Here is a 26,847-nt window from a genome sequence, read left to right as displayed (position 1 = left end):
TTAAATTCAAAAATCAAGTAAAATTAAATTAAATTTCCAAAATTTCAAATCAAAATCAATTAAAATTCAATTATTTTCAAAAATTTCAATTCAAAATCAATTATTTTCCAAAATATCAATTCAAAATCCAGTAAAATTCAATTTTTCCATAATTTTCAATTCAAAATTAATTAAAATTAAATTATTACCCGAAATTTTTAATTCAAGATCATTTAAAATTCAATTATTTTTTAAAAATTTCAATTCAAAATTAATTATCCAAATTTTTAATGAAAAATGAACTTAAATTAAATTATTATCCAAAATTTCAATCAAAATTCAATTATTTCCCAAAATTTTCAATTCAAAATGAACTACAATTCAATTATTTTCAAAATTTTCAATTCAAAATCAACTAAAATTCGATTATTTCCAAAATTTCAATTCAGAATCAAATACATTAAAATTATTTTCGAAAATTTCAATTTCAAATCAAGTAAAATTCAATTTTTCCAAAATTTTTAATTCAAAATCAACTAAAATTCAATTCTTTTCAAAAATTTCAATTCAAAATCAATTTTTTTTCAAATTTTCAATTTAAAATCAAATAAAATTCAATTATTATCCAAAATTTCAATTCAAAATCAATTAAAATTCAATAATTATCCAAAATTTCAATTCAAAATTAATTATTATCAAAATTTTCAATCAAAATTTCAATTATTTTCAAAATTTTCAATTAAAAATCAACTAAAATTCAATTATTCTCAAAAATTTCAACTCAAAATTATTTATTATTAAAATTTTCAATCAAAAATCAACTAAAATTGAATTATTATCAAAAATTTCAATTATTATTCAATTATTTTCAAAAATTTAAATTTAAAAGCTTCTAAAATTTAACTACTTCTAAAATTTTTTGAAATTTAACTATTTCAATTATAACTGTAAGGAAATTCAATTATTTTTAACTATTTTTATAATATTATTTGAAATTTCAACTATCTGAAACCATTTTTTAATTAAAAATGATTTTCAAATTATTGTATTTTGTCCGCATTTTCTAATAAATTTTTAGTAAAATCATCTAAAATTTTAATTACAAAACACTTAAAGTTTCAATTAATTTCAAAAATCTCAATTTTAAATCTTTGAAAATTCAATTAAATTTAAAAAATGTTTTCCAAAAATTGTTTGATAAATTATTATTTTTAGTTCTGTAAAATTAAATAATTGTTTGAAAATTAACAATATCATTTAAAATTTAATTATTTCTAAAAATTTCAACTTTATCCCTTCGAAAAGGATTATTATTAAAAAAAAATTTTATTCTTAAAAAATCTGTAAAATATTTTTGTTAAAATAAAAATCAAATCCACTTTTTTTTGGAATATAAATCGACTAAAACGACTTTTTTGTGTCTTTAAGTTGATTCGAGGCCTGTGTTTTTATAATTAATATTTAATAGGTATTCATTGGCCCCTAGTACCTTAAAAATTAATTTTTAAAAATAAATTTTTTTTCAAATTACTATCTTGTACGAAATTTCCTGGCGCATCTTTTTTCTCATCATAAATTTTTTGTATTTGTATACAATTTTTGAATGAATATACAACTTTAAAAAAAATTTCGTTGGTAAACGTTGTTTACTTCAGCTTCGTGAATTGAATTTTCGAATTTCGAATTTTAAAGAAACTTATTCCGAAATTTGGAAACACAATTATACAACTTTGGCAAAAATGAGAAAAAGAATTGTCAAAATTTGACACGTCATAAGATTACTATTCAAAAAAAAAAAAAACGTGAAATCAGAAAAGGCCAGCTTCAAGTTATGACAGAAGAACAGACCAAGCATTTTATTATTATATAATTTTTGTTTATATAATTTTTAAAAAAATTTCAATAATTCAAGTTTATTAAAATTTTAATTGAAAATTTTACAAATCGAAAATTCAATTTTTTAAAACATTTTTCAATTAAAAATTCTTTAAAACTCTTTCTTTAAAACCCCCTTTTCAATTATTTCTAAAAATTTTATTTAATTACTTTTTTTTTAACTATACTTCAAAAAAAGAAAAATTTAACTTCAACTCTTCCAAATTCAATTAGTAATTTAATGATAATTAAATGAATGTTAATTCAATGGAAAAATTTTGTTTTCCCAAATTTTTATCTATATATTTCTTTGTTTAATTAATTATTTCAACAGTTTTAATCAAATTTTTCAAAAATTTGATTATTTAAATCGTTTTTTTAAATAATGTTAATATTTACAACAGAATTTTAATTTTTGAAATTTGAAAATATTCAATTATTTTTAAAAATCTTAAATGTAACTCTATCAAAATTTAATTATTTATTATTTCAGTTAAAAATTCTTAAAAATTTAATTATTGTCTAAAATTTGTAAAAAAAAAATTTAATTCAATTTAATTATTTAAAATATTAAAAATATTTTTCGAAATTCTGAATTCGAATAATGTGCATAAATCAGGCTTGAAAAATTTTCTTTTTTTTTTCTTTTAAAAAATTCGCTTAAATGTAAATTCTTTTAAATAAAAAGTCATTTGTAAAGAAAATAACTGTAAAATAAAAAATCTGGCAAAAAATCGGTAGCTAAAAATTTTGTTAAGTAAAAATTCGTATTAAAAAAAAAAAAAAATTCGAAATGATAAATCGAAAAATGAAAATTCTTTTAAAAAATAATTATTTCTTATAAAATGAAAATTAATTAATGATTTTTTATGATATAATCATACGTCCCATTTTATTTTTATTTTCTTTGACATTTTAAATGTCAGTTTACTTTCAAATTGAAAGTGAAGAAAAAATTAAAAAAGATTCGTTTAAAGAAAATAAAAAATTGCAAACAAGATGCGGGTGAAAGTAAATTCAATTTCCTTTAAGTTTATCCCCTTCATTTCTCATAGCTCGCCATAAAATATGAAAAAAAGGTCAAAATGAAAAAACAGAATTTATTTCAGTAAAATTATTTTAAATCCATTGAATAATATAATAAATTAAATTCATTGAATAAAATTAATTTGATAAATTAAATTAATTTACTGAATTACTATTTAATTTTCTATAATTATTATTTTTGCAATAATCGGCTCAATTGGATAAAATTTATAAAAATCAATAATATAAATATTAAAAATAAATAATATTAATATTATTTAATTAATTTTAAAATAAATATTAAATAAAAATAATTATTTCATAGAAAAATATGCCAATTTAAAAATAATGAAATTTTGTTCGTTTACCTTCATTTTTTTTTCTTGTTAAATCATTCGTGAAATGTTTTCTCTTTATTGAAATCTCAAAGCATCTATTTTAGTAGTTGGCAAGTGAATCTTGATTTTTAGGGTCAGGAGCGCGTGTGTTGCGCGTTCAAAAATCAGGTGAAGGCCAATCGTTAATCTGCTGTTGAAAAGGAAGCAACAATTTAATGGGAATTCAATTATTATAAAATAAGAATAAAATAGCAATCAACAAAAAAAAAAAAAAAAAAAAAAAAAAAAAAAAAAAAAAAAAACGAGAGAAAGACACGAGATTCTAAATAAATAGAAAGATATAAAAATAATTTTTAAAAAATTATAATATTTAATTAAAATTCTATGAAAATTTTTTTCACACCTCAAAAAGGTGCAAATATTTGTAATTTATCAGGCTAATTGTACAGAAAGTGACCTCCTCTCCTATTTCTTGAGAGTGAGATTCATACTTCTTACGGAGGATTGAATTAAAGACCGGTTGTCGACTTTGTTACAACATCAATAGGTGATTGCCCTTTCGACGCCGCGGCGTTTAAAGTTCCGCACACAACATTCTTCCACGTGTATTTAATAAAGATAAATTAAATTAGAGAAAAATTTTGCTACTGATGAAGGGTGATTATTGATGATAAAAAAAAAAAAACAGGCCTCAGATTGTACGTCATTTTTCGACTTTTTTTTTTCAAAATTACGACTTTTTCCGACTAATTTTAATAAAATGCGACTTTTTTCGATTTTTTTTTTTACATTTTTACAAAATTTGTAAACAAAATACATTTTTTTTTAGTATACAATCCAAATCTTCTTTATTTCAATTATTTAATAAATTTTTAATTAAAATTCTTCACTAAATTCATTATTTTCAATAATTTTAATGAAATTCTTCACAAATTCAAATTATCTTAAACTATTATTCAAATTAAAATTTTTATGAAATTAAATAATAATTGTTTAAAATTAAAAAAAAAAAAAAAAATAGCAAATAAAATTACCAAAAAAAAATTTTAATTCAAAATCACTTAAAAATTTAATTATTTGCCAAAAATTCAATTCTTTTTTAATGAGTTTTTTAAAATATTCTTCAAAATATCAATTATCTGAAAGCATTTTTTAATTGAAAACTTTTAGAAATTCTATTTTTGTCTATAATTTCAAATACATACTTCAATTATTTTCAAAAAATTGAATTCCAAATCATATAAAATTCAATTATTTGTAAAAATTTCAATTGAAATTCAATTATTTTCAAAAACTTTAATTTAAAATAAACTAAAATTCAAATATTTTTCAAAACTTTAATTCAAAATCAAGTAAAATTCAATTATGTTACAAAATTTTAATTCAAAATCAACTAAAATCCAATTAATTTACAAAATTCTAATTCAAAATCTATTATTTTCAAAATTTTTAATTCAAAATCAACTAAAATTAAATTATTTTCCAAAATTTCAATTGAGATTCAATAATTCCAAAAAAAATTCAATTCAAAATCAACTAAAATTCAATTATTTTCCAAATTTTCAATTCAAAATCAACTAAAATTTAATTATTTGTTAAAATATCAATTCAAAATCAACTAAAATTCCATTATTTTTAAAACTTTTAATTCAAAATAAACTAAAATCCTACTATTTTCTAAAATTTCAATTAAAATTCAATTTTTATTAATTTTCAACTCAAAATCAACTAAAATTCAATTAATTTCCAAAATTTCAATTTAAATACAATTATATTCAAAAATTTGGATTCAAAATGAACTAAAATTTTATTATTTGTTAAAATATCAATTTAAAATTAACTAAAATTCAATTATGTTCAAAAATTTCAATTAAAAATCAATTATTTTAAAAATTTTACAAATCAAAATCAAGTAAAATTTAATTATTTTTCAATATTTCAATTCAAAATCTATTATTTTCCAAAATTTCAATTCAAAATCTATTATTTTCGAAAATTTCAATTCAAAATTAATTATTTTAGAAATTTTACAATTCAAAATCAAGTAAAATTCAATTATTTTTCAATATTTCAATTTAAAATCAACTAAAATTGAATTATTTTTTAATATATAAATTCAAAATCAACTAAAACTCAATTTTTTAAAATTTTAATTCAAAATTAACTAAAATTAAATTATGTTACAAAATTTTAATTCAAAATCAACTAAAATTCAATTATTTTCCAATTTTTCAAATTCAAAATCGATTAAAATTTAATTATTTTCCATAGTTTTAATTAAAAATCAACTAAAATTCAATTATTTTCCAAAATTTCAATTCAAAATCTATTATTTTCGAAAATTTCAATTCAAAATCAACTAAAATTGAATTATTTTCAAAATTTCAGTTCAAAATCAACTAAAATTCAATTATTTTCTAAAATTTTTCAATTCAAAATAAACTAAAATTGAATTATGTTACTAAATTTTATTTCAAAATCAACTAAAATCCAATTATTTTCCAAAATTTCAATTCAAAATCAATTATTTTCAAAATTTTACAATTCATATCAACTAAAATTTAATTATTTTTCAAAATTTCAATTGAAATTCAATTTTTTTCAATGTTTTAATTCAAAGGAGTTAAAATTTAGTTATTTTCAAAAAAAAATCGTCTTTTTCTCCTTTTTTTTGAAGATAAATCGACTAAAACGACTTTTTTTTGTACCTTAAAGTTGATCCGAGGCCTGGGATTGTAAAACGCCTTTTCTTGTCAAAGTCGATTCGAAGCCTGTAGAAAAAAAACATATTTTTTTATTATTACTAATAATTTTCTTTTTTTTCCAATATTTCTGTAATGCAGTAGATAATTTTTTGTATAGAATTTTCTTTTCATGAAAATTAATTATCATTATCAAAAAAAAAAAAAAAATACTTTTATTGATTTTAATTTCCACTTTAATTTGATATATAAAAATAAATGCGTGAACCATTATTAAAAAAATTACTTATTATTTACTTTTTTTTTATTTACAATAGTAAGTAAGAGGAGGGGATAAAAATACACTTTTGGAAAATTTTTTTCTACGCATCTGTGATTTAAATTTAAAAACAAAATGAATCTATCCATAAAAAAATATATTCTACGCTTCTGCATTTTTTTTTAATTGCAAATATAAATTGCAAATTTTTTTAGTTGCAAATTTCAGTTACAAATTTCAATTGCAAATTTCAATTACAAATTTTATTTGCAAATATTTTTACGCCTTAATAAAATTTCTAAAAACTTATTTGTTACGTATTCCTAATTTTTAATTACAAAATTATTATGCGCACAATTTTTTTTTTTTTTTTTTAACTCATTTTAACAAATGAGTAAATAACAAGCACATGAAAATAACAATAATAATAAATACTATCTAATATTTCATATTAACAAGAATAATTTTTTCAATTTCCCTGACATTAAAATAGAAAAAAATTTTTGTTTTTTTTTTATATTATTGTTATTAAATATTATTAATTTCATTTTTTCAATAGTTATTAATTTCTTTTTCTTATTATAGTTATTAATTTAATAATTATCGTCTATTATTTAAAAATAATAATTACTTTTCTAATTATTTATATACAGACTGGAACAAATGCATTATTTTTTGCATCCCAAGGAGGCTTTGCTGACATTGCAACCCTGCTTTTGGATCACGGTGCCATTGTCGATTCTAGTAGTATTGTAAGTTTAAAAAAAAAAAAAAAAATTTGTAAAATATAATAAAAATAATAATTTTATATAATAATTAGAAATAATAAAATATAAAAATAATATTCAATAATATTATCAAGGATGGAGGAACACCATTATTTGTTGCCTGTCAATATGGTCATTACAATGTCGTCGAAAATCTCATCGATCGAGGCGCCAATGTTAACGCTCATATGAAAGTAAGAATCACAATATATTATAAAATTATAAAAATATATAAATATATATTATAAAAATATATAAATATATATATTATAAATATACCAATTTGAAGAAAAACATTCTAAACACAATTTTTTACTTTCATTAAAAAATTTTTTTGGCAAATTACGTCATTAGCTATATAATAAAAGAAAAAATTTATTTGATTCAAATAATCAATTATTTGACTATTATCAAATAAATATTTATTTATTTCAATAAATAAATATTTATTTAATAAATAAGAAAATTTGTAAAGACCTAAGTTATATAATAAAAATAAATTATTATTTATTTAAATAAATATCTATTTGTTTGAAATAAAAAAAAAATTTTATTTGTCCAAATACAATTTATTAAATTTCAAATAAAAATTATTTGGTGCAATTAAATATATATTTATTTGATAATAGTCGATTATTTGAATTAAAATAATTTTTTTTCCAGTATATATAATAAATATAATATTATTTTTTTTTTCGTCCCTTAATTTAGGACGGTGCAAATGCTCTATTTATTGCATCACAAAATGGTCACGTTCGTATTTTAAATCTGCTTTTGGATCATGGTGCAAAAATGGATGCCACACGAACTGATGGTGCTACACCATTATGGATCGCTGCACAAATGGGCCACGATCATGTTGTCAAAAGACTTCTGAAAGCTGGAGCAAAAGTAGATGCCACACGTCACGTGAGTTTATTTTATAATAAATTAAAAGAAAAATTTAGTATTAACTACTAAGTATAATTATTGCAGAATTTTCATTAAACTAATTTTTTTTTAATTATATAATTTTTATATTAGCAGGAAAATTTACTTTGTAGAATTTTAATTTATTCGAATTTTTTAATTTGTATTGAATTTTAAAGGCGCCGAATTTTCATTTGTCCGAAATTATAAATTGACCGAAAAAACAAAATCGACAGAAAGATTTTGGCGCAATTTTTAATATTGAATTAAAAATTATTAATAAAATCCTTGATTGGTCAAATTTTTGAAATTAGCGCCAAAATATTTCTGTGGTTTTTTTTTTTGTTCGTTTGTTTGTAATTTTGGACAAATGAAAATTCGGAGTTTTAAAAATTATGTCAATTAAAAATTCGGACAAATTGAAAAATTCGGCTTATTACAAAATTCTGTCAATTAAAAATTCGGAATAAATGAAAATGCGGCGTTTTAAAAATTCTGTCATTTAAAATTTGGACAAATTGATAATTCGGACAAATGAAAATTAGGCGTTTTAAAAATTCTGTCAATCAAAAATTCGGACAAATAAAAATTGGGCGTCTTAAAAATTGGGACAAAAAAATTCGGCGTTTTAAAAATTCTGACAATTAAAAATTTGGACAAATTGAAAAATTCGTAAATATGAAAATTCGGTGTTTTAAATATTCTGTCAATTAAAAATTCGGCGTCTTAAAAATTCGGACAAATGAAAATTCGGCGTTTTAAAAATTCTGTCAATCAAAAAATCGGACAAATAAAAATTAGGCGTCTTAAAAAGTGGGACAAAAAAATTCGGCGTTTTAAAAATTCTGACAAATTGAAAATACGGAAAAATGAAAATTCGGCGTTTTAAATATTAAATTCGGAAAATTGAAAATTCGGACAAATGAAAATTAGGCGTCTTAAAAATTCCAACAAATGAAAATTCAGCGTTTTAAAAATTCTGTCAACTAAAAATTCGGACAAATGAAAATTCGCCGTCTTAAAAATTCTGTCAATCAAAAAATCGGACAAATAAAAATTCGGCGTCTTAAAAAATGGGACAAATAAAAATTCGGCGTCTTAAAAAATGGGACAAAAAAATTCGGCGTTTTAAAAATTCTGACAATTAAAAATTCGGACAAATTGAAAATTCGGAAAAATAAAAATTCGGCGTTTCAAAAATTGGGACAAATGAAAATTCGCCGTTTTAAAATTTCGGACAAATTGAAAATTTGGTCAATTTAAAATTCGGAGAAATGAAAATTCGGCGTTTTAAAAATTCTGACATTTAAAATTCGGACAAATTGAAAATTCGAACAAATGAAAATTAGGCATCTTAAAAATTCCGACAAATGAAAATTTAGCGTTTTAAAAATTCTGTCAATTAAAAATTCTGATAAATAGAAATTCGGCATTTTAAAAATTCTGTCAATAAAAAATTCAGACAAATTGAAAATTCGGAAAATCGAAAATTCTGTCAATTAAAAATTTGGACAAATTGAAAATTCGGACAAATGAAAATTCTGTCAATTAAAAATTCGGACAAATAAAAATTCGGTTTTTTTTTAAATTTGGTCAATTAAAAATTCGAACAAATGAAAATTAATAGTTTTAAAAATTCGGACAAATTGAAAAATTCGAACAAATGAAAATTCTGTCAATTAAAAATTCGTACAAATTAAAAATCTGGCGTCTTAAAAATTCTGTCAATTAAAAATTCGTATTAGATAAAATTCAATGAAAATTCTGCATAATAATTATTCGAATAAACAAAATTCGGCTCAATGAAAATTATATTGAAATTGAAATTCTATTAAATGAAAATTCTAACAATTAAATTTTAGAACTTATTCATGCGTCTCCAAAAGAAAAAAAAAAGACATTAAATTTCAATAATTTTCTTTTCTAACCTACTTAGAAGATAATAGTTTGATTCTTTAGATCGTTAGCTTTTTGTTTTATTATTTTTTGTAAAGAAAAATTAATTTCCTTTAGGATGGTGCAACGCCTCTTTTTAAAGCCGCACACAAAGGTCACACGGCTGTTATTGGTGAACTTTTGAAATATCGACCATCCCTCGGTATTCTTCCAGTGAGTATAATTTTAGATTATTTTCAAATAAAATAATAATAATAATAATTTAATATTTCTCAAATTTTAGTATTTTAAATATTATAAGGCAACAGATTGTACGACTTTTTGTATTAAAATTATAATTAAATTTTGAAAAATCTACAATTTGTACTACAAAAAAAGTCGCAATTATTTATAATTCAAAAAATAAAATAAAATAATAATAGTAAATTGCAAAAAATAAAAAAAAAGAAAATTGTAAATATATAATTGTTGTTCTTACCTTTAAAATTGAACTGTGAAAATTTTTTGGAAAAATTTGCAGAATGGCGAAAGTGCACTTCACGCGGCAGCTTTGACAGGACACATGACAGTGTCAAGACAACTTGTTGGAGCTGGTGCCGATCCTCTATTAATGAATCAGGAGGGCCTCACACCACTTCAGTTTGCCATTCGACATTCTCAACATCAGGTTGCAAATTATCTGAAAGAAAAAGTGCGTCAGAGGACATCAACACGTTAAAATTTTCGCAAAAAAAAAAAAAAAAAAAAAAAAAAAAAAAAAAAAATGAAACTTTGAAGGTACTCAGCATTATCTTCTCCTAATAATAATGTTTAATATACAGGAAAAAACGAAATCAAGTATTTTCAAGATGCCAAGAAAAATAAGAGATTATGCAAGTGCAATATATACTTATATTGTAAATAATACCGCGCCCCCCCCACCCCCTTATAGAATTTAGAAATTGTTGATAAATTAATCTTATAAAGATTTTTTTCTAATCTATATATTATTATTATTATTAATAATTAACTTATATGAAAAATTGATAAAAAAAATTAATTAATTAAAAATTAATTAATAAAAAGGTTTATTATTTTTTAAATTATTTTTATTTATTAAAAAAAAAAAATGCTTAATTTATAAAATTCGTATTCTCAGGCCTCGGATTATACGAGACGCGCATGATTATGATCTAAAATCATTAGAATTTTCATTATATGGAATTTTCTTTGAAATAATTATTTTTGAGCTGAAATTTTATTTCTTTAAATTAGTATTTTGCAGAAAAAATAATTGAAAATCAATTATTTTCAAAAATTTCTATTCAAAATCAACTAAAATTCAATTATTTTCAAAAATTTCAATTCCAAATCAACTAAAATTTAATTATTTTAAAAATTTTTAATTCTAAATCAACTAAAATTCAATTATTTTTAAAATTTTTAATTCTAAATCAACTAAAATTCAATTATTTTCAAAATTTTTAATTCTAAATCAACTAAAATTCAATTATTTTCAAAATTTTTAATTCTAAATCAAATAAAATTCAAATATTTTTCAAAATTTTCAATTCACAATCAACTGAAATTCAATTTTTTGTAAAATTTCTATGCAAAACCAATTCAAGTTAAAATTTTTAATTCAATATCAACTAAAATTCAATTATTTTCAAAATTTCAATTTAAAATCAACTAAATATCCATTATTCTTTAAAAATTTGCTTGAAATTCAATTATTTTCTAAATTTTCAATTCGATATCAACTAAAATTCAATTATTTTCCAAAATTTTCATTGTAATTCAATTATTTCCAAAAATTTCCATTCAAAATCTACTAAAATTCAATTATTTTCAAAAATTTCATTTCAAAATTCACTAAAATTCAATTATTTTTCGACATTTCGATTTAAAATCAATTAAAATTAAATTATTTCCAAAATTTTCAAATCAAAATTAACTAAAATTAAATTATTTTCTAAAATTTTAATTTAAATTTATCAAAAATTGTTATTTTGGAAAATTGTTGAATTTTTGATAAATTAAAATTGAAATTTTGGAAAATAATTTAATTATAGTTGATATTGAATTGAAATTTTTGAAATGAATTGAATTTTCAATGGTTTTAAATGGAAATTTTACAAAATAAGTAAATTTTAGTTGATTTTTAAATTAAAATTTTGAAAGTAATTGAAATGTAATAGAAATTTTCAAAAATTATTGAATTTTAGTTGATTTGAAATTCAAATTTGTGTAAATAATTAAATTTTAGTTGATATTAATTTGTAATTTTTTAAAATAATTGAATTTTAATGGACTTAAAATTGAAAATTTGGAAAGTAATTAAATTTTAGTAGATTTTGAATTTAAACTTTTGAAAATAATTGAATCACAATGTAAATTTTGGAAAATAATTGAATTTGAGATGATTAAGAACTGAAAATTTTGAAAAATAATTGAAATTTAGTTGATTTTGAATTGAAATTTTAGAAAATAAGTGGATTTTCGTTGATTTAGAATTAAAATTTTTGAATATAATTGAATTTAAGTTGATTTTGAATTGAAAAATTTTAAAATAATTTAATCACAATGTAAATTTTGGAAAATAATTTAATTTTAGTTGCTTTTGAATTGAAATTTTTGAAAAACAATTCAATTTTAATTGATTTTGATTTGAAATTTTCGAAATTAATTGAATTTTAATTGATTTTAAATAAAAATTTTGGAAAATAATTGAATTTAAGTTGATTTTGAATTGAAATTGTGGAAAATCATTGAATTTCAATTAGAATTTTGGAAAATAATTGAACTTTAGTTGTTTTAGAATTGTAAATTTTGAAAATAATTGAATTTTAGTCGATTTTTAATTAAAAAATTTTTAAATAATTGAATTTTAGTTGATTTCGAATAGATATTTTTGAATATAATTGAATTTCAATTGAAATTATCGAAAATAATTTAATTTTTGTTTAAGATTCTGTCGATCGTTTGTTTGTGCCATTTGCAATTTCGAACATATAAAAATTCTATCAATTAAAAATTCTATTAAATGATTTTTCGGTTAAGTAAAAATTCTGCAGAAAAATGAAATTTTTATGGAAATTGTAACAAATAATAATTCGAACAAATGAAAATTCATCTGAAAGAATAAAATAAAAATTCTATCTGCAATTAAATTCTATCCAATAAAAATTCTTTAAAATGTCCCAATATTATGTTAAAAGAAAATTCGAGCAAATAAAAATTCTTTGAAGTGAATTTTCGGTTATATGAAAAATTCTGTAATATAGAAAATCATTTTGATGAAAATTCTGCAAAATACATACTAATTCAAACAAATAAAAATTCAGCTCAAAAATAATTATGATAAATTAAATTCCATAAAATGAAAATTCTAACTAATAATTTTTTTAGAACATAATCACGCGTCCCAAATTATACGACTTTTTCAGACTATTTTTTTTTTCAAAAATACGACTTTATTTAATTTATTTTTAAAGAAATGCGATTTTTTGTAATTCAATTCGAAAAAATTCAACTATAACTTTTCTAAAATTCAATTATTTTTAATAATCGTAATATTTCTTTAAAAATTCAATTATTTGAAAAAAATTTTACATAAAAATAAAATAAATTAATCAAATAAAAATAGTTTTTTTTTATAAAATCATTTATTTACTAATTAATCGACTAAAATGAATTTTTTTGCGCCTTAAAGTCGTTCCGAGGCTTGTATTATTCGAATTATTGTAAAAAACCAAAGGAATCTGGAAAAATTAATTCAGTATTTGATTTGTGAATTTAAGATAAACGTAAATATGCAATGACTATCAAAAAAAATTATTGAATTTAAAGAATTCATTTTAATTTAAAAAAACAAAATTTGAAATTTTCTTAAAAAAAAAAAAAATTATAATTCTATATATATTTAATAAAATATAATTCTAAAAGACTGGCCGTTTTTGCCTTTGAAAAAAAAATAGATGAATTTAGAGTTACATCTGAAAGAAAAAATTATATTTAAAATAACGTCCTTTAAATCTATAAGTATATTGCATAATACGAAATTTGAATAATTAACTAAAGTAGATAGTCATTTATTGTTTATCAGTAAAAAAAAAAATATATATTTACACACAAAAATAATATATTATCAAATGTATTTATTAAACGAAAAAGAAAATCATTTTCAGTACTTATTTCCAAAAGTAGAAAAATTATAAAAAAAAATATCTTCTCAATTTAATCATCGTTTCAATTATTACAAAAAAAAAAAATATAAGTTACAAAAAAAAATATAGACATTTTTATTATCTAGTGAGAAAATTATAAGTATAGGCAAAAAAAATTTATTTCCAATATCTAGTGATAAAGCTATTTAAAAAAACGTTGAAATAATATTATTGTTTTTTTTTATTTCTTAGTAATAGAAAAAAAATTATTTCAAGTATAGTGAAAAAAAAAGAAAAAAACTATTTACAAAGAAAAAATTATTTGTTTAAAAATTAATTAAGTAGTTATTGCGTCTTCCCATAATGTGAAAAATATTTGTTATATCGTTACAAAGAATATAGAATATATTATAGAATATTTAAATTAATATTGTAAAATTATATTTAGTAGAAAAAAAAAATTCATTAAATTTTATACTGTTATTTATTTCCAATACAATAAAAAGTAAATTTCTATTCTCAAATGTCTATAATATTATTTATTTTATTAATATTCTAATTTTTGAAATTTTTTTTCTATATTATTTATTTAATAATATTGTATATATTATTATAATAAATATTTAAATTTATAATAATAATAATATAATAATAATATTATAAGAACAATGTAATGGATCCTCGAACCCTGCTATGCATAGAGAGTAAATAAAATTATATAATAATAATAATAATAATAATAATAATAATAATAATAATAATAATAATTTTAAAAAATTATGATTTTTATTAAAATTATTAGTATTACTATTATTTGGTATTGTTATAAATTATTATTATTTAATTACAAAATTATTAATGAAAAAAATAATTTTCTAAAATAAAATCTTTAAAATAATTAAAGAAGAAGAATAAATTGAAATTTAAAAAAAAAAAAATCTATAATTTAATGAAAAAGTATTCATTAACATCAAGGTAGTGAGAAAAAAAAATGTCATTAATAACTTTCCGCGAGTTAAAAATACAATGTTCTTTTATTAAATAACAATTTGTACTTTGTATTCAGTGCATTTAGCATTTTCTTCCTTTTCTTATATTTTTAATATGCAAGTCATATTTTTCGTGTTTAATAAGTGATTGTCAAGTGTGTCACATAGTGCTGTAAATAATTTTTTTTTTTTTTCCTTCTTTTTTTTTTAAATGAAAACACACCTTAAAATACAGTTTTACGAGTGTCGATGACGAAACTGATAAAAAAAAAAAAAAAAGATTATCAACCATCATCAACTGTTAACTGATAATTGTGATAACAAGTTGGAAGTTCAGTTTGTTACCGTACGACAATGATTCGTGACCGGATGCCCGACTTGCATTCAGTTCGTACTATTTTTTTTTTTTTTTTTTTTCTAAAACTAATTCAATATTTATTGTCTTACAAATTATTTAAAATCATATGAAAATTTTTTTTTTAATTACATAATAATTATTTTTTTATTCCTTTTTTTTCATTTTCGGTAAAATTAAATAAAAAAAGTAAATAAATATATTTTTTTTATTATATTATATTTTTAGTAATAAAATAAATTATTATTAAATTTTGATAAAATAATTAATTAATTAATGCAAAAAAAAAAAAATAAAATACCATCAACAAATAATTTTTTTTTTCTCTATTTATTTATTTATTTTTTTATATTAATTTCTTGTTTAGCAACAAAGGAAGAATTCATTTTTAAATAGAAGCAATTCTTTTTTGCAAGATGTGCAAATTCAAATTCGTCAGGACAAAAAACTTAATCAGGTTCTTGAAGATGTAAGTCTTTACTAATTTTTGCAACATACCTTAAATTACAGCTTTGTTCTTTTATTTTTTTTATATAGAAAAAAAAATAAATAAATAATTAAAATAAAACAATTAAATAATAAAAAAATAATTTTACATTTATTTTTTCTTTGGTTTTTCTTTCTCTCACTGTTAGGATTATTTAAAATTCTCTTTTCTTTCAGTCTGAGGAAATTCGTAATATGATACAACTTCTCGCTGAAAATATTGAGAAAGTAAAGGAAATGCAAAACAATGTACTCACTCACACGAACAAAGGTTAATGAAATTATCAAAAAAAAAAAAAAATCAAATTGTTTTAAATTTAAAAATTAGCAATTATAAAATTCAAATTTTTAATAAGCAAATTTTTTTAGAAATTGAACAAAAAGTATTTTCTTTTTATTTTTTGATTTTTTTTTTTTTTAATGAAAATCTTTGTAAGTTAACAATTGTTTTTTTGATGAAATATTTTTAAAATATATTTTTAACGAAAAAAAAAAATACTTTGACAAAAAATACTCGGCTAAATGAAAGGTTGCAGGTATTCAAATGGAACTGGAGAGTCGGATTTTTACAATTTCACAAACTTCAAAAAGAATTCAAAAAAAACTAGTAGGTAAGTTTAGTTTCCTCTTTTTTTTTAATAAATATTTGTGGAATATTATTTTTTTCAAATTTTTTGAATTTGTAGAATTTTTTGAATTTTTAGAAAATCTTCCGACATTCAAAAATAAATATTGAGTCCTAACTTTTTTTTTGAGGGGGAAAATAATTTTGGAAATAATTTTAATTTATTTTTTAATAAAATGTCTAGTCAGGCCTTGAAGCGACTTTAAGGAGCAAAAAAAAAAGTCGATTTAGTCGATTTACATTTACATTTTATAATAAAATTTATTCAAATTCAAAAAACTTTAAATGGAAAATTTTAGAAATAATTAAATTTTAAAAGATTTTAAATTGAAATTTTTGAAAATAATTGAATTCTAATTAAAATTTTACAAAATAATTGAATTTTAATGGATTTTGAATTGAAAATTTTTGAAAATAATTGAATTTCAATTCAAATTTTGAAGAATAATTCAATTTTAGTTGATTTTGATTTGAAATTATGGAAATTAATTCAATTTTAATTGATTTTGAATTGAAATTTTTAAAAAAAATTTGAATTTTAATGGATTTTAAATTGAATTCAAAATTCCAACTAAAATTCAATTATTTTCCAAAATTCCAATTAAAATTCAATTATTTTCCAAAATTTCAAATGAAATTCAATTATTTTGCAAATTTTAAAATTCAAAATCAACTAAAATTTAATTATTTTAAAATTTTTCTATTCAAAATCAAATAAAATTTAATTATTTTAAAAATTTTCAATTCTAAATCAACTAGAATTCAATTATATTCAAAAATTTAAATTTAAATTTATCAAAAATTCAATAATTTTTTAAAATTCCAAGTTTTGATAAATTTAATTAAAAATTTTAAAAAATAATTCAATTTTAGTTGATTTTGATTTGAAATTTTTTGAATCATTTGAATTTTAATTGATTTTAAATTGAAATGTCGAAAAATAATTGAATTTTAATGAATTTTAAATTGAAATTTAAGAAATTAATTGAATTTCAAATAAAATTTTGGAAAATAATTGAATTTTAGTTGATTTTGAATTAAAATTTTTAAAATAATTGAAGCACAATGTAAATTTTAAAAATAATTAATTTTCAGATGATTTAGAATTGAAAATTTTGAAAATAATTGAATTTTAGTTGATTTTGAATTAAAAATTTTTTAAATAATTGAATTTTAGTTGATATTGAATTGAAAATTTTGTAAAATAATTGAAATTTAGTTTATTTTAAATTAAAAATTTTTTAAATAATTAAATTTTAGTTAATTTTGAATTAAAAATTCAGAAGATAATTTAATTTTAGTTGATGTTGAATTAAAATTTTGGAAAATAATTGAATTTTAATTAATTTTAAATTGAAATGTCGAAAAATAATTGAGTTTTAGTGAATTTTAAATTGAAATTTAAGAAATTAATTGAATTTCAAATAAAATTTTGTAAAATAATTGAATTTTAGTTGATTTGTAATTGAAAATTTTGAATTTTTATTGGTTTTGAATGGAAATTTTACAAAATAATTAAATTTTAGTTAATTTTGATTTGAAATTTAAAAAAGTAATTGAATTTTAGTTGATTTTGAATTGATATTTTAAAAAATAATTAAATTTTAGTTGATTTTAAACTGATATTTTTGAAAATAATTGAATTTTAGTTGATTTTGAATTAAAAAATTTGCAAAATAATTGAATTTCATTTGAAATTTTGGAAAATAATTGAATTTTAATTAATTCAGAATTGAAAATATTGAAAATAATTGAATTTTAGTTGATTTTGAATTGAAAATTTTGGAAAATAATTGAATTTTAGTTGATTTTGAATTAAAATTTTTTTAAATAATTGAATTTTAGTTGATATTGAATTGAAAATTTTGTAAAATAATTGAAATTTAGTTTATTTTAAATTAAAAAATTTTTAAATAATTGAATTTTAGTTAATTTTGAATTAAAAATTCAGAAGATAATTTAATTTTAGTTGATTTTGAATTGATATTTTAAAAACTAATTAAATTTTAGTTGATTTTAAACTGATATTTTAGAAAATAATTGAATTTTAGTTGATATTGAATTAAAATTATGGAAAATAATTAAATGTTAATGGATTTTGAATTGAAAGTTTGGAAAATAATTGAATATTAGTTGATTTTGAATTAAATTTTTTAGAAATAATTGAATCTCAATTGAAATTTTGGAAAATAATTGAATTTTAGTTGATTTTAAATTGAAATTTTGAAAAATAATTAAATTTTATTTGATATTGAATTTAAATTTTTGGTAATAATTTAATCTTAATTGAAATTTCAGAAAATAATTTAATCTTAATCGAAATTTCAGAAAATAATTGAATTTTAGTTGACTTTGAATTAAAATTTTGTAACATAATTGAATTTTAGTTGATTTTAAATAAAAGTTTTAAAAATATTTGAATTTTAGTTGATTTTAATTTAAAATTTTTGATAATAATTGAATTTTAAATGATTCTGTTAAATTTCAGAAAATAATTAAAATAAGAGAAATTTTCAGTGATTTCTGTTGATAAAGAATTTATAAAATATCACATAAAAAAATTCAATTCCAAATGTTTTTAATTGAAAAATACTTTCAGATAATTGAATTTTCGAAGAATATTATAAAAATCATTAAAAAATAATTGAAATTTTTGCAAATAATAAAATTTTTCAAATAATTTTGAATTAAAATTTTTTCGTTAATTTTATTTGATAATTTTTTGTTTCAAATAATAAACAATTTTTAAATTTCATAAAAAGTTTTAATTGACAAATAGTTTAAATTAATTGAATTTGTGAAGAAAATTCATTAAAATTATTAAAAATAATTAACATAGTGAAGAATTTTAGTTAAAAATTTATTAAATAATATTGAAATAAAGAAGATCGGAAGAAGATCTGCATTGTATACTAAAACAAACGTATTTTGTTTAAAAATTTTTTTAAAAAAATATAAAAAAAAAGTCGGAAAATGTTGCATTTTATGAAAATAAGTCTAAAAGAGTCGTATTTTTGAAGAAAAAAAAAGTCGGAAATAGTCGAAAAAGTATAATCCGAGGCCTGTTGTTTCTAAGTTAATAAAAAAAAAAAAAAAAACTCACTTGCTTGAACTGCAACTTGGTCCAGGCTCCGGGGAAGAATTTGAATCATCAGTCTCATTTTCATTTGCATTTGATCCTATTGCATTTTGATAAGTCAAAGTTGAAAGTCTCCTTAACACAATTTTTGGATTTCGACTAAGAATATTTTTAATATTCTTCTTTTGTCTCTCAAGAGCACTATTTTCATTATCTTCTTCTTTTTCTTTTTCCTCATCTTTTTCTTCTTCTTCTTCTTCTTCATCATTATCATCATCATCATCATTAAAATTTTGACCTTTTTTCCCATATTTTCTCGAATCTATTTCAATTTCCCTATCCAAATTTGGATATTCATTGTAAAGTTCATTGAGTTGATCTTTATTGTGATCGGAAATAATTTTCAAAAAAAATTTCGTAACATCTGGCAAAAGTGATGATTTCATTGATTCAAGTTTCTTTTTCAATTTCACAATAACTGGAAGTAATACTTGTAATTTATGTCTCTTAATACCGTCAATTATTTCATGTATTGCTTTACTGTTTGGCAAATTTGTCACATTAACAATTTCCTCCTGTGAATCATCATCAAATTGTTTATTTGACACTTGTATTTGTTCACTTGTCAATAAATAGAGAACATCGCGAAGCATACATATTTCCGGTTCTGATTTAATATCAAGAACATTGTCACACATACGACCAAGAATTTCACTTGTCATTTTACAAATAAGTTTCAATTTTCCAGGTGGATCGAGATGTTCAAGCATAAAATCATAAATAATTCGTCGTTTAATTTCATTCTCTCTCCCCGGTAGTGTCAATGCTTTTTTCTCCCTCTCTCTCATTGCTTGAATTGCAAATTTATTAATTGCCTGCGAAAGAAATTTTTTTTTTTTTTTATTTTCAAAATTTCATGCTAATAAAGAAACAAAAATAATAATTAAAAAACAGATTTAAATGGATAAATTTTAAAATCAGAATTTGCCACAAGAATAAATTTTTTTTTCCCTAACATTAAAAAAAAAAAAATTTCCGAGCGAACAAATTTTGTATTTGTAAAAAAAATCTTTACGTAAAAAATATCAAGGAAAATTTGGATAAATTGAAATTCGAATAATTTTAAATTTAAATTAAAAAAAAAAAAATTTTGAAAAGGCTGAAATTTGAATAATTTAAAACTTTAATTAATTAAAATCTGGACAAATTGAAATTTGAATAATTATCAACTTAAATCAATTAAAATTTCGATAATTTACAATTTAAGTTGATTAAAATTTGGAAAAATTAAAATTAGAATAATTAGTAACTTAAATCAATTAAAATTTAGAATCTCTTAAATAATTTTAACAAAGTTTTACTGCAATTCAATTATTTAAAAAATATTTTTTAATTATTTCATTAGAAAATTTGTTTATACTCAATTATTGTCTGTAATTTGTAAAAAAAAAAAAATTTTTCAGCAAATGAATAATAGAAAATTTTCAAATTAAAATCTTTTAAAAAAAGATTTTTTCAAAAATTTGAAATTTAATTATTGTTATTATTATTATTATTATTAATACAGAAATAACAGAAAATTTCAATCAAAAATTATTTGAAGTTCAATTATTTTCAAAAATATGAATCGTAAATTTTGGAAAATTCAAATATTTTTCATTTTTTTTTTTTGTTAAATTCAAATATTTAAAAACGTTTCAAATAAAAACTTTCAAAATTTCAATTGTCAAAAATTTAAAAAAAAATTACAACAAATTAAAATTGCAAAAATTTTACTATTTTGCATTTTACAAAATTAAAAATTTTAAATCTCCTAAAATAATTTTAATAAAGTTCTTTCTAAAATTTAATTATTTAAAACATTTTTCTAAGTAATTAAATTTTTTTTAAATATTTAATTAGTATCTGTGAATTGTGAAAAAAAATTTTAGCAATTCAATTTTACAAAATTTTCAATTTAGAAAATCTTCAAAAATTCAATTATTTAAAAAAAATTTTTTAATATAACTCTTCTAAAATTCAATTATTTTTAAAATTATCTTCTAAAAATCAATTGAAGATTATTTATTTTTAAAAATAAATTATTAAAGTTTTTTTTTTCAATTAAAATTATTTCAAATACATTTTTTTAAAGTAATTTTTTCTAAAAGCCAATTATTTAAAATATTTTCAAATTATTTAATAAAAAAATTCTCTAAAATTCAATTATTGTTATAAAAATTTTTGAATACAAAATATATCTTGCCAAAGAAAAATTCGTTAGCTAAAAATTTTGTTATGAAAAAATTTGTATAAAAAGAAAATTAGTCAAATTTTAATTGGAAAATTGAAAATTATTATCTAAATTCAAGTATTTGCTAAATTAAATTCTGTTTTAGAATTTAATTATTTTCTAAATTCAATTCATTTCCAAATTCAATTAATTTTTAAATTCAATTTTTTTTTAAATAATTGGATATTAAATTGATTTGGAATTAAAATTTTACAAAATAATTAAATTTTAGTTAATGTTGATTTGAAATTTAAAAAAGTAATTGAATTTTAGTTGATTTTAAATTAAAAATTTTGAAAATAATTGAATTTCGATCAAAATTTTAAAGAATAATTCAATTTTAGTTGATTTCGATTTGAAATTTTTGAAATTAATTGAATTTTAACTGATTTTGAATTGAAATTTTAGAAAATAAGTTCATTTTCGTTGATTTTGAATTGAAAAATTTTTAAATAATTTAATCACAATGTAAATTTTGGAAAATAATTGAATTTTAATTTATTTTGAATTAAAATTTTTTTAAATAATTGAATTTTAGTTGATTTTGAATTGAAAATATTGAAAAATAATTGAATTTTAGTTTATTTTAAATTAAAAAATTTTTAAATAATTGAATTTTAGTTAATTTTGAATTAAAAATTCAGAAGATAATCTAATTTTAGTTGATTTTGAATTAAAATTTTGGAAAATAATTGAATTTTAATTAATTTTAAATTGAAATGTCAAAAAATAATTGAATTTTAGTGAATTTTAAATTGAAATTTAAGAAATTAATTGAATTTCAAATAAAATTTTGGAAAATAATTGAATTTTAGTTGATTTGTAATTGAAGATTTTGAATTTTTATTGGTTTTGAATGGAAATTTTACAAAATAATTAAATTTTAGTTAATTTTGTTTTGAAATTTAAAAAATTAATTGAATTTTAGTTGATTTTGAATTGATATTTTAAAAAATAATTAAATTTTTGGTTGATTTTAAACTGAAATTTTAAAAAATAATTGAATTTTAGTAAATTTTGAATTGAAATTTTGGAAAATAATTAAATTTTAGTTGATTTTGAATTGAATTTTTTAGAAATAATTGAATCTCAATTGAAATTTCGGAAAATAAATTAATTTTAGTTGATTTTGAATTAAAAATTTTGAAAATTATTGATTTTTAGTTGATTTTGAATTAAAAAATTTTTAAATAATAGAATTTCAGATGATTATGATTTAAAATTTTTTTAAATAATTGAATTTTAGATGATTTTGTATTGAAAATTTTGGAAAATAATTGAATTTTATTTGATTCAGAATTGAAAATATTGAAAATAATTGAATCTTAGTTGATTTTGAATTGAAAATTTTTTAAATAATTAAATTTTAGTTGATTTGAAATGAAAATTTTAAAAGTAATTAAATTGTAGTTGATTTTGAATTGAAAATTTTAAAAATAATTGAATTTTAGTTGATTTAGAATTGAAAATTTTGGAAAATAAATGAATTTTAGTTGATTTAGAATTGAAAATTTTGGAAAATAATTTAATTTTAGTTGATATTAAATTGAAATTTTTGAAAATAATTGGATATTAAATTGATTTAGAATTGAAATTCAATTCTTTTTTAATTCATACAATTCCTTTTGTATAGTACTTTGTACGAATGGGTTTTACCTGTATACTTTCAATAAATAAATAAATAAATAAATAAATTTAAAAATTCCATTTTATTTAAGATTTCAATTCTGTTAAATTAAAATTCGCTAAAATTAAAATTCTTTTAAATAAAAAGTCATATGTAAAGAAAATAACTGTAAAATAAAAATTCTGTTAAAAATTTATTAGCTAAAAATTTTGTTAATTAAAATATAAAAAAAAAATAAAAATAAAATCCTATAAAAATAAAATTCCATCTAATTCTAATTCAAAAAATGAAAAATTCATCAAAAAAAATAATTTCTTATAAATATTTTTTTAAATTCTCTAAAATTTTCCTAATTAAACAAAAAAATTTCCCCTAATTTCCATTTGACTTTGTGGCAATTCCGATTTTAAAAACTAAAAAATAAAATTTTTTTTGAAATTTAAATAAAAATTCCATACTTTACCTGACAATTATTGTAGTGAAAAATACTTTTAATAAATTGTTGCGAGACAAGTGTTTTATTTTTCGACAAAAGACGTTCCTTGATTAAAAAAATAGTCAACTCTCTTATTGTCTCATCGTCATCGGTTAACATTGTTAAAATATGAAAGAAGAATGGTCCTTTAATTTTAATAAAATCCTCCAGCAACAATTGAATAAATATCACGACAATTACTTCTCTTACTTTTGGATTTGGATCCTTCATACTCACACACATATCAGGCAAATATGATTCCACTAACGCTGTATATTGTATACAAAGATCAGCTAATGTTTTTGCTGAATTAATTTTATTACACGATTCATTTTCCTCTTTTATATCAATTTCTTTTGACATTAGTTTACCAAATATTGGCATTGTCTCCTCAGCAATTTCACGATCGCGCATCGACAATTGTCCCAATAATACAATGGCAGTAACTTGTAATTCTTTTTTTACTTGCAACAATTGTGGAATATTTTTCCATTCTAAAATTAATCCCTGTAATGTACGAATTGTTGATAATGACACTTTTTCACTGCAAAGAAATGCCGCATGTCCCAATGTACACATTGCTTTAACATAAATAAATTCAGCATCCAATGCCTCTTCTTTATCGTTACCAAATAATTTTTCAATTTGTATTTCACATAATTTCATTAATTCACACATTTTTTTTTCTATTTCTTGTTGAAGTTTTTTTCCAATTCCAATTAGCATATCAAAACAAATACTAATTAACACTAAATTCACTTCAAATTTACAAAGACTCGAATGTAAATCATCGAAAAATTGATGTAAAAAATTTTCATTCATTAAAGGCCATGAATTTCTTAAAACTTCTAATTTTAATCTTGCACAAAAATCCCGTCCCTGAAGAAGTAAACGATAATCCATAAAATAATTATCCATAAATTTTAATTGTATATTTTCAGATAATGCCGCCAATAATGCCCATGCGGAATTATTATTTTTCGTTTCAATATGACTTTTAACTTTTATTATCAATGATTTATTTAAAATTTCCGATTTTTTCCAAAGTTCACAAGCCTTTGATAAATGTTTTCTCATTTTTTCTTTTAATAATTGTTCAATAATTAACCATGGTAAATTTTCATTATTCTCATTAAAAATTGTTATTTTATTTAATATCAATGTTTCCAATGAATCGAGTACTTTTTCTTGTACTTTTGGCTCTAAATCATAAACTTGAGGCAATACAAAACGTATCCAATGAGTGATGAGTGGGGAATTTTCAATATTTTCAAGAAGAAGATAAGTGAGAACTTGAATTGAAAAACAACGAACAATTAATGTTGGATCACGACAACGTAGGCCAATTGATAGAAATATTTGTTCAATTGTTTGGGGGAATAAATTGGCAATATTGCGAAATATTTGCAATGCACTACGACGTACTAAGGCTCTTTCATCTTCGAGACGATCCATTAGCATTGAATAAATTTTTGTTCCACTTGGCAGTGGATTATTATCATTGAAAATTGCATTTGACAATTGTTCAATTGTCGGTGGGAATATATCGTTGTCTCTTGTATCGTCAAATAAATCTTGAATTATTATTCTATTGGGACTTTCAAATTCGGTGCAATTTGAAATTATTGCCATTGCTCGACCTCGTACCTGAAAATTTGAATTTAGAAGAAAAAAAATTAATGAAAATATATAAAAAATTTATAGAAGTAAAATTTAAATAAATAAAATGAATAAAAGCAAAATTAAATAATTATAATGAATAAAAGCATAAATAAATAATTATAATGAATAAAAGCAAAATTAAATAAATAAAATGAATAAAAGCAAAAATAAATAAATAAAATGAATAAAAGCAAAAATAAATAAATAAAATGAAGAAACTAAAAAAAAAAAGGAAAAATAAATAAAATAAACAGGCCTCGAATTGACTTTCAGGTACAAATAAAAGTTCGATTTATATTTCAAAAAAAAAAATTTAATTGGTTAATGAAATACTTTACTTTAAATAACTAATATTATTAGATATTAAATTCATTTTATTAATTCTGTAATGAAAATAATTCTATAATGAATATTATCAAAAAAATTTATTTCTATTTCATAATCGAACTCAAAAAGAAAAATTTTCAAATTTTTATTTAAGTAGGACAAATTTCTAAAAAAAAAAAAAATTCTTAAAGTTCGATTTTTATAATTTTTTCAAATCTAATTTAAGAAATTTATTCAAAATTTTTAAAATTTTTGTCATAGTTTTATTAATTTTAATGGTCGATAAAAATTTCAGGCAAATATTTAATCAAGTTTTACAGATTTTTAAATAAAAATTTTTTTTAAATAATAATAATTTTGGAAAAGGGTTGAAATTTTTAGAAATATAATTGAATTTCAAAAGATTAGTGTAAATTTTCAGAAAATAATTAAATTTTACAGAACTAAAAATAATTTATTAAATAATTTTAGATAACATTTTTTAAAAATATAATTGAATTTTCAAAGATTTACAATTTTGATTTTTGAAATTAATTGAACTTCAGATGATTTTAATTTTAAATTTTTGTTGATTTCACTAAAAACAATTTATTAGAAATTGCAGAAAAAAATACAATAATTTGAAAACTTTTTAAGCAAAAAAATGGTTTCAAACAGGAAAAATTTTTGAAAATATTTTTAAAAATAATTAAATTTTATAAAAATTATAATTAAAATTATTAAATTTCATAAAAATTTAGAAATAATTAATTATTAGAAGCTCATAAATTAAAATTTTAGAAAATAATGGAATTTTCATTAATTTAGAATTTAAATTTTGGAAAACAAGTGAATTTATGTTGATTTTGAGTTGAAAATTATGAAAATAATTAAATTTCAATTAATTTTGAATTAAAATTTTAGAAAATAATTGAATTTTAATTAAATTTGAATTGAAATTTTGGAAAATAAATATATTTTTAATGATTTTGAGTTGGAAATTTTGCAAATAATTAAATTTTAATTAAAATTCTGCAAAAAATTGAATTTTAATAGATTTTGAACTAAAAAT

At 18.6% G+C, this 26,847-nt stretch overlaps 3 protein-coding genes and 1 long non-coding RNA gene across 5 annotated transcripts in view; 2 read left to right on the top strand and 2 right to left on the bottom strand.

Annotated features, from left to right (window-relative positions):
- Positions 1–6,826, bottom strand: part of LOC127291601 (uncharacterized) — a 15,064-nt gene extending 8,238 nt beyond the window's left edge. Inside the window, exons 1-2 of one of the 2 annotated variants that reach the window (XR_007844619.1) lie at positions 5,927–6,826; positions 3,249–3,408 (exon numbers count right to left, since the gene is read on the bottom strand). This is a non-coding gene — a long non-coding RNA (uncharacterized LOC127291601). Of the gene's footprint in view, positions 1–3,248; positions 3,979–5,926 lie in introns of those variants that run through there. The other variant, XR_007844617.1, reaches the window with a different exon arrangement.
- The window catches only part of LOC127291598 (ankyrin repeat domain-containing protein 29), an 18,629-nt gene extending 8,109 nt beyond the window's left edge, over positions 1–10,520 (top strand). The window contains exons 4-8 of the mRNA XM_051320797.1: positions 6,833–6,931; positions 7,042–7,140; positions 7,658–7,855; positions 9,869–9,964; positions 10,272–10,520. Of these exons, the coding sequence (XP_051176754.1) occupies positions 6,833–6,931; positions 7,042–7,140; positions 7,658–7,855; positions 9,869–9,964; positions 10,272–10,469 (690 nt within the window). The 3' untranslated portion in view covers positions 10,470–10,520. The remainder of the gene's footprint in view (positions 1–6,832; positions 6,932–7,041; positions 7,141–7,657; positions 7,856–9,868; positions 9,965–10,271) is intronic.
- The window catches only part of LOC127291594 (condensin-2 complex subunit D3-like), a 23,189-nt gene continuing 6,623 nt past the window's right edge, over positions 10,282–26,847 (bottom strand). Inside the window, exons 3-5 of the mRNA XM_051320793.1 lie at positions 23,796–25,454; positions 19,458–20,308; positions 10,282–10,430 (exon numbers count right to left, since the gene is read on the bottom strand). Of these exons, the coding sequence (XP_051176750.1) occupies positions 10,427–10,430; positions 19,458–20,308; positions 23,796–25,454 (2,514 nt within the window). The 3' untranslated portion in view covers positions 10,282–10,426. The remainder of the gene's footprint in view (positions 10,431–19,457; positions 20,309–23,795; positions 25,455–26,847) is intronic.
- The window catches only part of LOC127291599 (syntaxin-1A-like), a 21,266-nt gene continuing 9,467 nt past the window's right edge, over positions 15,049–26,847 (top strand). Inside the window, exons 1-4 of the mRNA XM_051320799.1 lie at positions 15,049–15,275; positions 15,611–15,712; positions 15,907–16,000; positions 16,266–16,340. Of these exons, the coding sequence (XP_051176756.1) occupies positions 15,243–15,275; positions 15,611–15,712; positions 15,907–16,000; positions 16,266–16,340 (304 nt within the window). The 5' untranslated portion in view covers positions 15,049–15,242. The remainder of the gene's footprint in view (positions 15,276–15,610; positions 15,713–15,906; positions 16,001–16,265; positions 16,341–26,847) is intronic.

This window comes from Leptopilina boulardi, unplaced genomic scaffold, assembly GCF_019393585.1.
Source record: "Leptopilina boulardi isolate dan_hultmark-lab unplaced genomic scaffold, ZJU_Lbou_2.1 LbouV2_144, whole genome shotgun sequence".
Classification (NCBI taxonomy): domain Eukaryota; kingdom Metazoa; phylum Arthropoda; class Insecta; order Hymenoptera; family Figitidae; genus Leptopilina; species Leptopilina boulardi.
Note: the sequence above shows the minus strand (reverse complement) of the source record. Positions and strands in the feature narration are given on the sequence as shown.